Source organism: Motacilla alba, chromosome 15 (assembly GCF_015832195.1).
Source record: "Motacilla alba alba isolate MOTALB_02 chromosome 15, Motacilla_alba_V1.0_pri, whole genome shotgun sequence".
Taxonomy (NCBI): domain Eukaryota; kingdom Metazoa; phylum Chordata; class Aves; order Passeriformes; family Motacillidae; genus Motacilla; species Motacilla alba.
In genome coordinates this window covers 293659-309510 of record NC_052030.1, presented here as the reverse complement: position 1 = coordinate 309510, position 15852 = coordinate 293659, and the positions used below count along the sequence as shown (strand labels likewise).

At 50.4% G+C, this 15852-nt stretch overlaps 1 protein-coding gene across 15 annotated transcripts in view; it reads right to left on the bottom strand.

Moving 5' to 3' along the window:
- AIFM3 (apoptosis inducing factor mitochondria associated 3) overlaps positions 1-15852 on the bottom strand; it is a 56272-nt gene that overhangs the window by 19421 nt on the left and 20999 nt on the right. For 14 of the 15 annotated variants that reach the window (XM_038152556.1, XM_038152561.1, XM_038152554.1 and 11 more), the window contains exons 3-7: positions 11611-11824; positions 4887-4996; positions 3438-3547; positions 2344-2388; positions 703-799 (exon numbers count right to left, since the gene is read on the bottom strand). In XM_038152556.1, the coding sequence (XP_038008484.1) occupies positions 703-799; positions 2344-2388; positions 3438-3547; positions 4887-4996; positions 11611-11824 (576 nt within the window). Of the gene's footprint in view, positions 1-702; positions 800-2343; positions 2389-3437; positions 3548-4886; positions 4997-11395; positions 11534-11610; positions 11825-15852 lie in introns of those variants that run through there. The other variant, XM_038152566.1, reaches the window with a different exon arrangement.

Here is a 15852-nt window from a genome sequence, read left to right as displayed (position 1 = left end):
AAGGGAAGGGAAGGGAAGGGAAGGGAAGGGAAGGGAAGGGAAGGGAAGGGAAGGGAAGGGAAGGGAAGGGAAGGGAAGGGAAGGGAAGGGAAGGGAAGGGAAGGGAAGGGAAGGGAAGGGAAGGGAAGGGAAGGGAAGGGAAGGGAAGGGAAGGGAAGGGAAGGGAAGGGAAGGGAAGGGAAGGGAAGGGAAGGGAAGGGAAGGGAAGGGAAGGGAGAATTTGGCAGCTTTGCTGGTTTTGGCAGGGATCTGACATTTGCTGACAAAGTGGAAGAACTTTTATCTTCAGAGAAGCATCTTGAGGTGAGAACTTTGGAGCTGCAATGGGATGAGATGGTGATGTGCAAGGTCCAAGAGAAAAAGGTGTATCAACAGCACAGGGACCTGAAAAGACTTTACACTCATCATCTGTAGGAATCAGGGGTTGCTAATGTAACTGGAAGGGAGTAGCAGGAAGAGGATTCAGGGTTCACTCCAAAGCATGACAACAGGGAACTGTAAAGCTCCACAGACTGGACCACAGGGCACCTTTGGATCATTGGCATGTAGTACAAAAAAGTTCAGGATGACTTTCTGGTGTGACACTTTGCACAGGGAGGAATGCCGGAGGGGTGACAGAGGGTGCAGGGCACACAGACTCCCCCTCCTTGCATCCCTGCCCGGGAGGGGACACACAGTGACCCCAGCATGTGCCACCCTTACCTGCACCAATGATCAGCACATTGGTGCTGCTCAGGTTGTAGTTGCTCAAGGAGATGCATTTTGCCATCATCTTTGTCCTCCTCTGTGTCTGAAGAGCCTGTGTCACCACCAAAAAAAGAGAAGAAAAGCAATTCTCTTTACTCAGCATTACCCTGGGCAGCCAGGCAGGGATGGGGACAACTGTAGCAGTGTCATAAACCAGCCCGGATAGGAAGGGAACAACCATGCCCTTGTACTGAACAAGGACTCAAACCCCTGCTCATCCAAATACCATTCAAATGTCCAGTGCACTGCCCCTTACAAGGTACAAAAGAAAAACAAATCCATCATCTTCTGCAAGGCCATAAAACTACTCAGAGCTGGGGTGGTGGTGGGGCAATAGAAAAAGCAGCTGTCCCTGTGCAATTCTGCACCAAAGTGAGACAAAAATGAAGAAAATCTGTCAGGAATTTTATCCTGAACCTGAGCAGAGTGTGTACACCTGATATCCAAAGCTGATGGACTTGTCCACTCTACCAGAGCACAGGCAGGACCTGTGCCAGTGCAGCCTTGCTGCACAGAGCCCCTGTTCCCAGGCGTTAGAGCCAAAATCTGCTCCTGGTAGAGCAAACAGACTCAGTTTCCCCTCATCACATCCCCAAATCAGCTGGAGTTGAAGTGCTGCCCTTCAGGTGACATCTCTGGATCTAAGGGCCCACTGGGGCTCTGAGCCACTGGATTGGCACACATGTACATACAACCGTGCATCAAAAGAAAGCTTCTCAAGGAAATAAAGATGGCAGTGGCCTGAATGGGCTTCATTCTGCATTCCCTCAGGGCAGGAGAGCCCTTTCCACCCCTGCATCAGGTTCCTCTCCAACAGGAGCTGAGGGGTGGGCTCAGGAGGGAGCACAAGTGGCCTCTGTCATCACCATGCCAGAAGGCTGGTGGGTGGAGGAGGTCTCTTCCCATGGGCCTGCTAAAACAAAAGTTGCTCTGAGCTTAAGGAAACATAGGACAAGTGCAGGACAAACACCTGTAAGGCCTGAAAGCATGGACAGCCCAGGCCAGGGGTCCAGCAGCTGCTGGGACTACCTGGGTGGAAGGGGGAGCCAACACCTCTGCCCTGCTCCACTTGTACCTCCATACAAACTGGATACTCACACATCACTCTGCCCAGGCCAGAGGATCAAAGAGCAGCATTTCCCCTACCCCCATGCACATACAGCAAGAAATGAAAGCATTTGCCCTGATTTTTGGATGTCAGGGGCCCCTCACCTGTCACCATGACATTTTTATGAAAATCCTCTGCTAGGATTTTTTTTCTACTGAGAATCTGGGGAGCTTCAGCTTCTCCATGTTTTGCTGCTTTGGAATGGGATTTGGAGAATAGTTTACCCAGCATGTGAAATTGTTTTTACTTGATGACCAATGACAGCCACCTGTGTCGAGGCTGTCAGCAGTCACAAGATTTTATTATCATTCCTTCTATTCTTGTCTCGCCTTCTGATGAATCCTTTCTCTCTGTTCTTTTAGTGTAGTTTTAATATAGCATTTTTAATATAATATCTATCATAATGTAATAAATCAGCCTTCTGAAACATGGAGACAGGATTCTCATCTCTTCCCTCATCCTGGGACCCCTGCAAACCCCACACTCACCTGTTTGCTTGCTCGGATGTACACCTTCTCCTTCTCAATCTTCACCTGAGGGTGACAGAACAGAGCTGGTTTGCAGAGCAGCAGGGGCTCCCTCTGGGCAGCAGCTAAGGAGCAGGGGGTGATGGCTCCAGGTCCCCTGTAGGAGCAGCTCAGGCCGTGGCAGGCTCAGCCCAGCTCAAGGCTGTGGGATCTCCTGCCTCGGGTCAGCCCCACAGCCACGCTCAGTGTGCAGCCTGATCTCTACCCAAACCCTACACATGGTTTCTCATTCCCACCCCGCTCCTACTCCAGAGACCTCTCAGACTGGGCACTCCCAGGCTCCCAGGAGGTTTCTGATGCCTGTGGGTGGGTGCAAGGGGGGAAGGATGCAAGCTGGATGAGGAGCTGCCCTCCACTGGTGACACCAGCACATCCCTGGAAAATATTTGCTCCGTGCCATAGCAGAACATTGCTTATCCCAATTAAAAGAGTCATTTTGTGGGTGACGCAGAACTGAGTGGTGTGGTGATGCTCTAGAGGGAAGGGATCCATGCAGAGGAATGTGGCCAGCCTGCAGAAGTGCCCACATGGGAATCTTACAAGGTTTCAATAAGGGCAAATGCAAGCTGCTGCACCTGGATGTGAGCAATTTGCCTTATCTGTCCAGGATGGGGGATGCAGGAATCGAGAGCAGCCCTGAGGCAGACTGGGATTGTTCACACAGAGAAGAGAAGGCTCCAGGGAGAGCTCAGAGACCCTTCCAGGGCCCTAAGGGGCTCCAAGAGAGCAGGAGAAGGACTTTGGACAAGGGCCTGCAGTGACAGCCCAAGGGGGAATGGCTCCCACTGCCAGAGGGCAGGGATGGATGGCATATTGGGAAGGAATTGTTCCCTGGGTGGGGAGGAGGGTGGGGAAGCCCTGGCACAGGGTGCCCCGAGCATCTGGGGCTGCTCCATCCCTGGAAGTGTTCCAGGCCAGGCTGTAGTGGGCTTGGAGCAGCCTGGGACAGTGGAAGGTATCCAGGGGGGTGGAACAAGGTGAGCCTTAAGGTCCCTTCCAAGCCAGACCATCCCATGATTGTGTGGTTTCCTCTGCTGCAAGGACAAGGGTCTCACCTGGAACCTGGGTAAACTATCCAAGCCGGGAAAGTCCTCAATGTCCCCTGTGCTGATACTGAAGCAAGCTCCATGCCAGGGACAGCGCACTCTTCCTCTGGACAAAACCCCTGCAGGGAACACGGCAGAGCAGTGTTGGTGCTGCCCTGCAGCTGCCTCCCCTCCTGTGAGCTGGCACCTCTCCTACAGGACACGTGGCATCTGGTGGGGAACTGGATGGGCAACGGTGGAGTTTTCTCAGCATGCACACTGAGCATGTTTGGGAGCAGCTGGGATCCTCCATGAGCCATTCCTTCTCAAATCCCTGGATGGCAGGGCCCTCCAGTGCCTCTGAGCACAGCTCCAAAGCTGCTTGCTCTCGGATGTAACTTCACTCTCCTGGCAGGATGGGGCTGTCATTGCCAGAGTCTCATGGTCATTCTTAAAAGCCCCAGAACAAGTGTACCTCAAGCAGAGCATCGCTGATTTAGAGTACACGTGTTTCAGAGCAGACCCTGGCACAGCAAGGCATCTGCACACAGCGGGGAGGCACAGGCATGCCCAAAGCCATGTGCTCATTTCTCCAGGTGCTGGCTCAGAGGCTGCCGCCTTGGACTTCAGCTTTCCCTGCTGCAGTGCCAGGGCAGAGCACAGGCCACCACATGGACTGGTCTTGAGCCTGTGTCTCTGCTTTCTGAGGCACAGCAGTGACACACCTCATCGCACCACGGGTGGGGCACAGGGGCAGCCCCCCTGCCCATACAGCTGCAGCCAAGTCCCCAGAGAGACTCCTGTGTGACAGCCAGCGTGAGGAATGCAGCACAGGTCTCTGAAAGGGCGGTGAGCTCTCACTCCAGGGCAGTGTGGGGCTCCTCTGCCCTGTCAGCAAGAGGCTGAGAGCATGGCTGCTGCACCCAGCATGGCTGCTGGGCCAGCAATGCCCAGAGGAACTCAGAAGGATGTTCCCCTGCCTCCCCCCAGGATCCCGCCTCCAGCAAAGTGCCCTCCCAAGCCCAGTTTGGGTGATGCACGTCAGTACACAGACTGCTGCCCCTGCTTGGGCTTGGGGCAGAGACCTGCCTGAAGCCTGTGTGAGAAAGTGCCAGGGCGCATATTTTTAGGTGCCACGATGGGAAACCACTCCACCTCATCCCACTTCAGTCAATAACATCAGCAATGTTCTCTTTGCTACTGAAAGGATCCCATCAGCACAAAGAGTGTCCTCTTTCCCCTCAACAAGAAGCCCCAGCCCTGTGATCAGCAGTGGCAGCTGCAAAACAGAGCTGGCAAAGTGCTCTGGGGAGCTCTGTACAACTCCAGCCTGTTCCCATGCCCTCCCCAGCCAGAAGGTGCCCCAGGGATGCTGAGTGTGCAGTGCAGCACTGCTGCACGCTGGGCAGCACACTCAGGGGGCCTGTCCTTTGTCCTGTGATGCCCTTGGCTGCTCTCCAGGACACGATGCAGACTGACCTTTGACCAGAGGAGCCCCATAGTGGGGACACTTGTGTCCCACGGCATGGAACTCCCCGCTCTCCTTGATGAGCAGAGCCTTCCCGCAGCCCAGGTCCACCTCCCGCATCCTGGAGAGGAGAAATGTGCAAACAGATGGCAGAGCATCCCCCTCACTGCAGATGCCACCACTCCACCCTACAATCCAGCCCTAGTCCCACCAGGCTCCCCTCCTCCTTCACCCTGCCCAGGTGGCTACAGATGTAGGTCATTCCCTGTCACCAAGCCAGCTCTGGAGTGGCTCTGCTGTCCCAGGCTGGGGCACATCCAAGCTGGGCCATTCAGGGGCAGCATCTAATTTATCCATCATTGTGCCAAGAGGCAACTCAGAGCACCTCCCCAGCTGCTGGGGGAGCTGGTAGTGGCAGCAAGAAACCAAACTGGTTTTACTGTGACATCAGCTCCCCTCCTGGCCCCAGCAGCCCAGCAGGCCCTGCCAGGCTTGTGTTAATTTTTTAAACCAAACACAACATCTCCCAGAGCTGAAAACTAGGAGAGGTGACTCTGAACCTTGGGGTCTACCTCCCACAGCTCAGGGGATTTTGCTCGGGCCCTGGCCATGCCTCAGCTCTGGGTGAACTTTGGGCCTTCTCACCCAGCTCTTTATGACCTATCAATGAGCTGATAAGGATGGGCCCCATATCTACTTACCAGTAGGACCTAGAAAACAACATTTGAATTTTTTAATTACTACAGGAGCCCAAATAACTCCGATCACCCCCACAGATGCTGAAAAAAATAAATTTAGGTTTTAAATAAAGAGAGTCCATCTAACAGTATTCAAAGGACAAAGTATGATATATTCCACTGTCAAAGTCTGTTTATGGCTACCTGGGGAAAAATGAATTACCTCACACACGTTTGCAATCACAAATCATGAAGAAAACATTTTAGGATATGGTGCCCTCAAAAGAAGTTTGGCAATTGCCCAACAGGAATGTTTGGTCAGCCCAACCCACAAAAACTGCATATAATAAATCTTCTGAAAAAAATAGAAAATTAATCTATTAAACATTTAGAACAAAGGGGTACTATATTTAGGACACATACCCCCTACAATTCTCCTGTTTGGTCAGTGAGGAAACCAGACATGAGCTGGCACTTAATGATTGATTATTGGTGGCTGAATGCCAACACGGGAAGACTCATCCCAAACACTGCCAGTCTCAGTGCCACCCTGCAAGCAGCTGCACTCAAATGGACAGCAGCTCCAGATGTAAAATACATGTTCTTCATGGTTCCGTTTCAGCATACTGGGGAAATCATATTCCTGGATTTTCTATAGAGGAGACCATTGTATGCATTAAGGAGCAAAAGCCAGACTTAGGGGTGGCTTGATAGTAAGAATAGGCTTTACTAACACTAACAGAAGAGTTAAAAACATATTAATCACTTGGGGCAGTTCATTCCAGTGATCCCATAAGAGCTGAATGGGGTTTTGCTGAACATGGAACTTGCTGTAACATGTCCCACAAAGGCCCACACAGACCTAAACAACCATTAGGGCTCAGTTCTGCAGCATTAAAAGATCCTGAGAAGAGATATACTCTGGGAAAAAGTAAAAGGGACTGGGAAAAGGGATTACTACCTCTGAGCTCTTGAACAAATAGAAAAAATACAACAGCACCAATCTGTGCAAATCCAAAGACCTTTTAATCTGTTAGCCAGTATTAAGAAGGGCTGTACTCCACAAGGGGGGAATGCACAAAGACCAGCAGTGCACAAATGCTGTGCACATGTCTCAGAAGTCACAAATCTAATGGATATAACTGAAGGGCCAACAAACCTGCAAAATTACAGCCATGATGCCAGATATGCTGGCTTTGCAACAGCTACCAAAGCCTCGTGCTATACTTGGTGTTCCTGCAGTTACATCACACTCTGAAGGTAAAGACGCCTGGCTCAGCAGTGCCTCAGCCAAACACTTTGATGGTAAATGGAAGTACAGAGCAGCTATGAGTAACATCATGAACCTGTGCCAGGAGAGGGCCAGGCTGGAGATCAGGGCAAGGCTCTTCCCCCAGAGGGTGCTGGCACTGCCCAGGCTCCCCAGGGAATGGGCACGGCCCCGAGGCTGCCAGAGCTCCAGGAGCCTTTGGCCAGCGCTGCCAGGGATGCCCAGGGTGGGGTTGTTGGGGGTCTGGGCAGGGACAGGGGCTGGGCTGGATGATCCTGGGGGTCCCAGCTCAGGATATTCTGTGATTCTGTGGATGGGGCTCTGAGCAATCTTGTCTAGTGGAAGGTGCCCCTGCCCATGGCAGAGGGTTAGAGCAGATGGCCTTCAACAGTCCCTTCCAACCTTTCTGATTCAATGATTCCCTGGATCAAAGCATGATTAGCTCAGCAGGAATTGCTTACAACACTGAGCTTGGCAGCTTTTAGGCTCACTGGGCCACACATCCCTCCTTGACCAGCTAAGCCAGGCTGAGATTCAGCCCCATCCTGGCCAAAAGCATCTCTTTGTTGATCATGCACCTTGTTTGCAAGCCAGAAAGAGCTACTGAACACACCCCTCTGCTGAATGAGTGATTGATGATGCCACTAGCACTGAAAAGCAGCATTTTAGAAAATTCTGTCTACCACCCTTGGGTTGTCCAAGAGATGCTCCATAGCCTTCTGTCCCAGCAGGGATAAACTGAGCAATACACACCTCTGCACCATCCTCATGCAGGTGAATTTGTCCACAGCATCTCCCAGGGATGTAGGGATGTTGTGCCTCCTCCATGGTGCCCAGAAACTCTGGCTCTGCCTGCTGCAGACTGGCTGGGCACAGGCTCTGCACTGCAGCTCCAACGTGTGCTGATATTTGCCAGCGTTCCCAAGCCCTGCAGACTGTGTTGGTAGCCATGTTACACCAGCCAGTGGCACTGTCTGCAGGAGCACAAGTCCTTCAACCACCATCATCCCCAGGAGGCTGCTCATTGATTCTCTCTGCAGGCTGGAGACTGGGGTGCAGAAGGCTCCTGCACTGAGGCCTCCATTCCTCCACCTGCCCAGACCTTGGCCAGAGACATTTCTGCAGCTTTGCAGACCAGTGCCCAAGTGCTGCTGAGGGACGCTGATGTTGCCCTACACTTAGCAGATGTTTACCCTCTGCCCTCCCAGTGTGCCTCCACCAGCTCTGTCAGACCCTGCTCTCAGCACATCCTGTCTCTTCTCACCTCTCAGATGCTCCCTTTCCAACCAACAGTCCCCACACACTCTGTGCAACCCATGGTCTGCCTGAGAAACTGAACCTCTTTCCAATCCTCTATCAGCAGCTGCTTCCCAGAGCAGAGTCATCCAGCTAACCATGGAGGAAAGCAAGAGCTGAGCACAGCCCTCATTTTGTACAGAGCTGGACAGGGAACACAGAACTGCTGCTCCATGCAGACTTCCCCCCTTCCAGCCAGAGAGCCTATCCCTACACAGCTTGATGTTTATCTGGAAATCCTGGTTGCTAGCACTGCATGAAGAGGACCATCTCTACAGCTACCCCAGCACGTTGCCTTTGGGCTGCCAAACACATCACCGTGGCCACGGCAAGCCCCACTTGCTGAAGGAAGTCACTGGCCATGTGTGACTCTGGAATGCTGTTCATGCAGACCAGGCGCCAGGGCCTCAGAAGAACAGGACAGACTTTGTGTGCTCATTCCTTCTCAGATAACATCCCAACTCAACCCCATTATTTGCCCCCAGGCTACACAGACACTTGCCCCACTCTGCTTTGAGGCCACGGAGATCAGAACAGGGCTCAGCCCACCAACACTTCTGTTCCACCCTCAAACCCAGACAAGCCAGACTTTGGGCAAGTGCTTCACCTGCATCAACTGTCCAATGACAAATGATCCATTCCCTAATTTCCTTGTCACCTTGGGTGAAACCAGCAGAGTTCATCACTCCTGCCCTTTGCCCCATCGATTTGGCCAGCTGGCTCCTCAGAGATGCAGCTCTGCTCCCTCCCCAAGCAGGACACCGGGCACTTGGAGCTCTTCCCTCTGCAGAAGGGGAAGGGAGCCATACGAGTCCTGCTGCATTCCTCAGCTGATAAAACCTGTTCAATGGCAACCATAACTCCTGGGAAGATACGATAAGTTAAAGAATTTACAACTTACCCAAAGAGCTGTGTGAACTGAGAGAGTCAAAAACAAGACCTGGTGTCTTGTCGAGCCAGCACACAGCCACCCGCAAGGCTCCCATCCTGCACTCACTCCAGAGTAATCCAGAGAATGATTTACACTGTCCTGCTGAGCTGTTTACTCAGTTGGGAATTTGTCCTGTTGTCCCACCCCACTCCCCACTCAGGAAGCACAGCTAAATCTCAGCTCTGGCCTGCAAAGGACCTTTGCTTGAGAGCTGTGAGAGCACTGGGGGGCTGTTTTCTGTCCCTCCAGTTAGCCTGCTGGGAGGCTGGATGGGTACAGTAACACCAGTTTATCCTCCAGTATCTTTCTGCATCTCAGTTCTGCTGAGATTGTCCTGGTAGCAGAAAGATATAAGGGCTGGGCAGAAGGCACACTCAGTGCTTGCAGACTCCACTGCTGCAAGGCAGTGCAGCCCGAAGCCTCATGCCAGCACCCTGCGCTGATGCCATGTCCCTGCACACCCCTGCCCAGCACACTCCTCGGGAGAATCACCCCACAAAATCACTCTGGGTACCAGCACAAGGGCGCTCCTTCAGCTTGGCCTGTTGTTTACATGAGCTGTGGGATTGTCTCACAGCACTGCTATCTTGGCATGGACTCAGACTGCTGGAAAACACCTTATTCTCAACATAAAATGTCCAGTGTTGGCACGTCTGCTGTCACCTCACAGCGTGGTGCAGCAGCTGATGCTCATGGGACCAGCTCCCAGAGCAATGACAGCTCCTAGCCCTGGCTTTAGCTGAGCAGCTAAAGCTCCCTGCTATGGCCACCTGCAGCCAGGTATGCTCTCACAGGCTACAGCCAGCTCTTCCTCACCTTCCCTGCAGCCAGAAGAGCTCTCCAAATATTTTCGTCTATCGCGCTCCCCGCTCTCCAGTCAATCTAGATATTCACAGAATCACAGGGTGGTTTGTGTGGGAAAGGACCTTAAAGACCCTCTCATTCTACCCCCTGCCATGGGCAGGGACACCTTCCATAGACCAGGTAAGGCTGCACCTTGACCCTGGGACAGAACCCTCCCTGTGCAACCAGTATTTCCCAAGACAGTCTCCCCCTTTTTCTTCACTCCACCAAGGCAATTCCAGTTGCTGCCTGTGCTCTGCCCTGCTCCCCTCCAGCCCTGCTGCCACTGCTCACCTGCACAGGTGGCAGTAGGTCACCCACACCTCCACATGTCAAATCTCCTTGAGGGATGCATTGTCTTTCTCTGTCCCTCTGCATCACCCACCAAAGGTACCCACATCCTTGAGCACAAACAATCCCACAGATGGGATTGTCTTTGCTTGAGATAGAATGGATCCAAACTTACTTCCTTAACACATTCTTTCTTCACGTGGACCACAGGGGCTTTATGCCCTTCTACAGTACATAGAGGGTTTGACTGGGCAGGGCCAGCTCGACTGGGGGACCCTCTGGCACTAACTGACAACGTGGCCTTCACTAAACATAACACTTTTAACAGTGCATTGCACCATTCCACTTTCCCAGGGGCTGGTGCTTGACAAGGAATATGGTATACCTGCTCAACTGCCCCGGCAATGAGAGGAGGTTGTATAGAAGAATCTCTGGGTCCTGGCTAGGTACCTTCTGGCTACTGCAGAAATTAACCTTGTCCTGCTTGGAACCAGGATGCAAGCCAAGCAACCTCAACTGCTCCACATCATGTGAAGGTTTAATCCATGGAGTCCAGAAAAGACTCCAACAGAGTCCAGTGCATCCCTTTGCAGAATGGTATAACACATAAATTCTCATTGCAATGAAGAAAACCCCATTTATTCCTGGATGAACTTACCTAAGTAAAATGAATTTATGGCCCATGAAACCCCTTAAGTTTAGCACAAAAGTAGCCCACAGTACAGGGACTTTTCTTGGATACTATCACAGGCAATCCTTCAATTTAAAGCAAACAGCTGCCAGACTCCTGCTGTGTCCCACACACCTTACATTGCTCCCTCACTACAACAAAAGCTATTCCAAACTATTTTCTTTTACATACAGATGGAGCCTTCTGAGATGTCAATGGAACCTATACGTCTACCCCAGAAAAGAGGCACCTGTAAAGCACACTGACTGGTACAGGCACTCTTTAGACTTCAGAATATTAAATCAGGGCACTGAATGTCCCCAGCTGAAGTGTGTTGTCATTTGCAAAAGATCTGAAAATCTGCATCCTTAGTGAAAGAGCAAATTGATGAGCTCAGCTCATCAAGAGCCAGGCACTGCAGACAGGATGGAGCACATGACTTGCCCCACCAGCTCCACCCATGTGCTTCTCCTGCTGTTTTGTAAAGTCACTGGGGCTATAAATTTATTAAAAAATGTCTAGGCTGGTTAACACAACATCACCTCTTTCTGAGACAAGATCCAGCGCAGATCATGCAGGGAACAGAAGACCTTCTGGTAAAAACAGTTGTCACTTGTCCATGATGTAATTTTTCAAGATTAAAAAAAGCTCACTAAGTTAAATTATCATCTCCAACAACCCTAAAGAACAGGACAGGGCATTCAGATTCGGTTAGAATGTTCCTCGAGTTTTATCTGCAAAAACTTTGGGCACTTACTGTCCATTCTCCAGGTCCTTTACATGGCACACAGATGCTTCCACCACGTCCTTTGGGTTGTGGTAGGGGTTGCTGGCAATTGGGTGCTCCTCAAGGTGGTAGTGCCGGGCAGTCCCATTGACTTTGTAGATCAGAGGGCTGGCTTTCCCGTTGGGTGACATCTCCTCCTTGCTTCTCTCCTTCTCAGGTATAACAACTTCAATTTTCACTTCAACTGCAGGAATAACCCAAAACCTCTGTTAAAATGAAGCCATTTTTGCTTTCTGTTTTCTGTTTTGCTGCTGTTCGCTGTTCTATCACTCCTTTCCCTGAACTTGGAAACAGACATCAAAACAGATATTGTTTGTTGGCTTGACTTGGAAGATGAAACATTTAACATCAAGCTTGGCTTGATTACCTGAGCCCATTATTCCCCCATTCTTCCTGCATTGGGCACTTTGCATTCATAGAGTACATATTCTTGAAAGCAGACATGCTTATTATTGAAAGCAAAACAACCTCTCAGTTACAGTTCTTGTCCTGTTTAGTGGAAAACAGCTTCAGGCAGCTCCATATGAAGCATGCCAAGGTCTCTGGGGCTCAGACAGACTTCAAAAACCCCTTTAGTTGTTTGTAGGTAATGTTAACCAAAAGAGAAAGCCAACACTGCATGCTGCATAAAAAAAAAAAGCTGCTTCATTAGATGGAGACCAATTAATAAGTAACTAGAAATATCCCAAATTATTTCCACATGAGGTTTTAAGTGTGGGGTGACTCTTCAACAGCAGGTGAGAGAAGCGAGGATGGTCCATTTTTCTCATGTGTGCACCAGTAAACAGAAGACCCAGGGACACATGTGAACAGGGGCTGTGGGGAGCAAAGGCACTCTCCTTGGCCAGCCAGGTGAGGACATGCAGAAGTTACTGTGAGGCCCTGGCACAGGGTGCCCAGAGCAGCTGGGGCTGCCCCTGGATCTCTGGCAGTGCCCAAGGCCAGGCTGGATGGGGCTTGGAACAACCTGGGACAGTGGAAGGTGTCTCTGCCATGGCAGGGGGTGGCATTGGATGAGCTTTAAAACCTCCTCCAGCCCAAATGGTTCTGTCACTCTGTGTTAATGTGAGATCCCTGACGGCAGTGCTCGCCCATCCCCTGCCACAGGCCCACCCAGCTACACCCCTATGCCCCACTCCATGCCTGGGCTGGGCAAGCTGGCCACAGCAGCACCAGAAGCCACTGATGAGCTCTCACATCACAAAGTGGAAAACATCACTTTGTCTCCCGGGGACTTCATCAAGCTAAAGCCATTAATAGAATAATAAATGCCTGGGAGTTCTATAGCAAACCAGGGGAAAGTGCCAGAGACTGGTGAAGTGACTCAAGTACATGGGAAATCAATGAGCTTCCCCCATCTCATAGATGTCATGAACAGGAAAATCTGTGTAGAAGAAAAAAGTTGAAGTTCCCAAACTAAACAGGTGAGGAAAGGCAGAGGAAGGGTAAAAACAAGCCCCTCAGCAAGGCTTGTGAGTGACAGGGATGCTGGGTCTTCCCAGCCTCATCTGTCGTCCCAAACCTTTTATTGCAAGAATATTGAGAGAACAATGGAAGAACAAGTCAGGGAGAAGGTCGTTCATTTTGGAAGGGAGAAAAGCAAGTGGCCATGGCCATTCAGGCCCTGGAGGCAGGGAGCTGTCTCAGGAGTTCTGCACGCTTCTGCTGTTTGTGCCTGCTCAGCAAGGCAAGGGATGCATGGCTTTTTGCCAAAGTGCCAAATCCCTGTGCTCATCTGGGCAGGATTCACCAAGGGTACTGACAGACAGATCCAGGAAAGTGATTTTCTGTGTATGAATGCTGAACCAACAGAAGACATCACCTTCTGCTGTGCTCTTGCAGCTGCAGAAGTTAATGCATATGAATAGGCCCTGCACCACAAATTAAAAACCCCACATTGCTATGATCAAATCTGTTCCTGGAGCTCTAGAGAAGCAGCCTGGCTGCTGCAGGCACCCAGTGAAGAGGCTGCTCCCCATATGCACCTCTTTCCTAGGGCACTGGGAGAAGCAGACATGGATTTTCCAGGACAGAGTTTGGAAATATAATGAATACCCATTTATGCCAGTCCCAGTGAAATACTTTTGGCCCGAGAAACAGGAGGCTGATGTCATATGATTTCAAAGTCAATCTGCAGAAAATGTGTCGGTGCATCCTTGCAGCCAGACTGCAGAGCCAGACCATGTCGCAGGATGAGACAAATGCTGGGCAAAGCTGGTGGCTCTGAGCCCTGATGGTGAGGGGGACATGGATATCAGGGAATTCACCCTGCAGGGAACAACCCCCATCTCTCACTTGGCTGATGCCCCAGAACTTTGTTTTCCAGAGCACATTTGGGTCAGGTGAGACACATAGAGTGCCCACTGATTCACAGGCAAGTGAACCTGCAGGGATGAAGATGGAAATGCAGCTCTGAGCTTTTCCCTTCTTCCTCAGTTAGAAAAACATATGCAGGAAGCAGCAAGTCTCTGGCACTCAGCCATCCCCACTTGGCACCCACCAACACTGCTGGAAAAATGTCCAGGGGAAAAGAAAAAGAGTTGTAAAATCTTCCCTCTTCTGTTTCGGGCCCCACACTCCACCGCTTGCCTCTGTGAGGGGCATATCCCACTTGCCTCTCAGCAACCCTTTTTTACCCCCATCTCCTCCTCCTTCTTGTGCCTCTCAGCCCCTCAGGGGGTGTCCCTCTGGCCTGAAAACTGCATTCCTGAGGGATGATCCCTCCAGGAATCCAGGGCTAAGCAGCACCTGAGCTGATCCAGCAAACTAGTTCAGTTGCCATCAGGGAAAATGACATTTAAATGAAGTATTTATAAACCCAAGTTTAATTTCATACCAAATCCGATTGGTACAATGGGACTGGGGCCAGTGTGTTCCAGCTCTTTGACAGTCATATCCTGTAACTGCTAGAAGAGGGTCTGGAACTTAAAGCAAACTGTTTGGAAAGTTTTAGGCATGTTACTACAAATCTAGACAGTAGGCAACTCCTCAGGAATATAGGCAGAAATATGGATATAAATATGGATATTGATACATAGGTATGGGCATAAAGGTATAGATATAGACAGTAAATATAAATAGAGATGTGTGTATGTATAGGTATAGATATAGATGATATTGATAAAAATATAAATAGAGATGTGTGTATGTATAGGTATAGATATAGATGACAGAAAGAGACAGAGGTGTGCCTGCTTGCCCTGTGCCACCAACATCACTTATACACATACATAAGTGTGTGTAGGTGTTTGTATAAGTTCGTGCACATTTTTAAGATATCTTTATAGAGACACACTTACATAGATGAAGATCCAGAAGGCCAGAGCTGGAAATAGTTTATAAGAATATAGAAAAAAGCAGTGAAACTAGCTGAGCATTAGCAAGTGCTCACATCACATATCCACATATACCTCGGCACGGCAAGTTCTCACTACTCAAAAATCCTGAGTCAGCTTCTCAAAGTCACAGAATCATTTAAAATACAGGCTCTTGACAAGACTGTAAATTTTGATCAATTTTTTTTTCTCCCAGGTTTTCAGCCTTTAGGTCGAGCACTGCTGGCATTCTTCACATACAATCAGGAACTACGTCCCAACACCATTTATCACTGTTGGCTCAGGTGTTGTTTATCTCTTGTGGCCACGATGTTCTTGTGCTTTGCCTTGATGTCATTTACCCAAGCAGTCAAACCTTACTATCCCATTGCATCTCCTGTAAATTTATTCCTTCTCCATCACTATTCACAGCCTGGTGGGACTAGTCAAAGTCTCTGCTTGCTCTTGGAGAGCTACTTTAGATGTGAGACTGGAACTGCTGACATTGATCCCAGAGCAGGGTGCTGGCAGGTGGCTGGGCTGTAGGGCAGGGTCACAGGCATTATTTTTTAAAAAACAGGGCAATTGGGTGCCCCAATCCTTCTTTATCACAGGACTGCATTCCCAGTATGGCTCAGAGCCCTTCTGGAGGCCAAATTTAAGTTATGAATATCAGGCCATTGGAAGGTTGTACCTCCAGGTACCCAATGCTTAAAATACTAGAAACCAGGAAAATACTGAGCTAATATGGGAAGCGAAGATTGACATGAGCCAAGAGCTGACTTGAGCCAAGGGGAATCTGAATAAGACGAAGATGCCTAGCTACAGAGGATGGAGGAGCTGAGCTGGCAAGGGGAGAGCAGTGTGTCTGCCTCCCCCAGCCCCAAAACCCTGCACT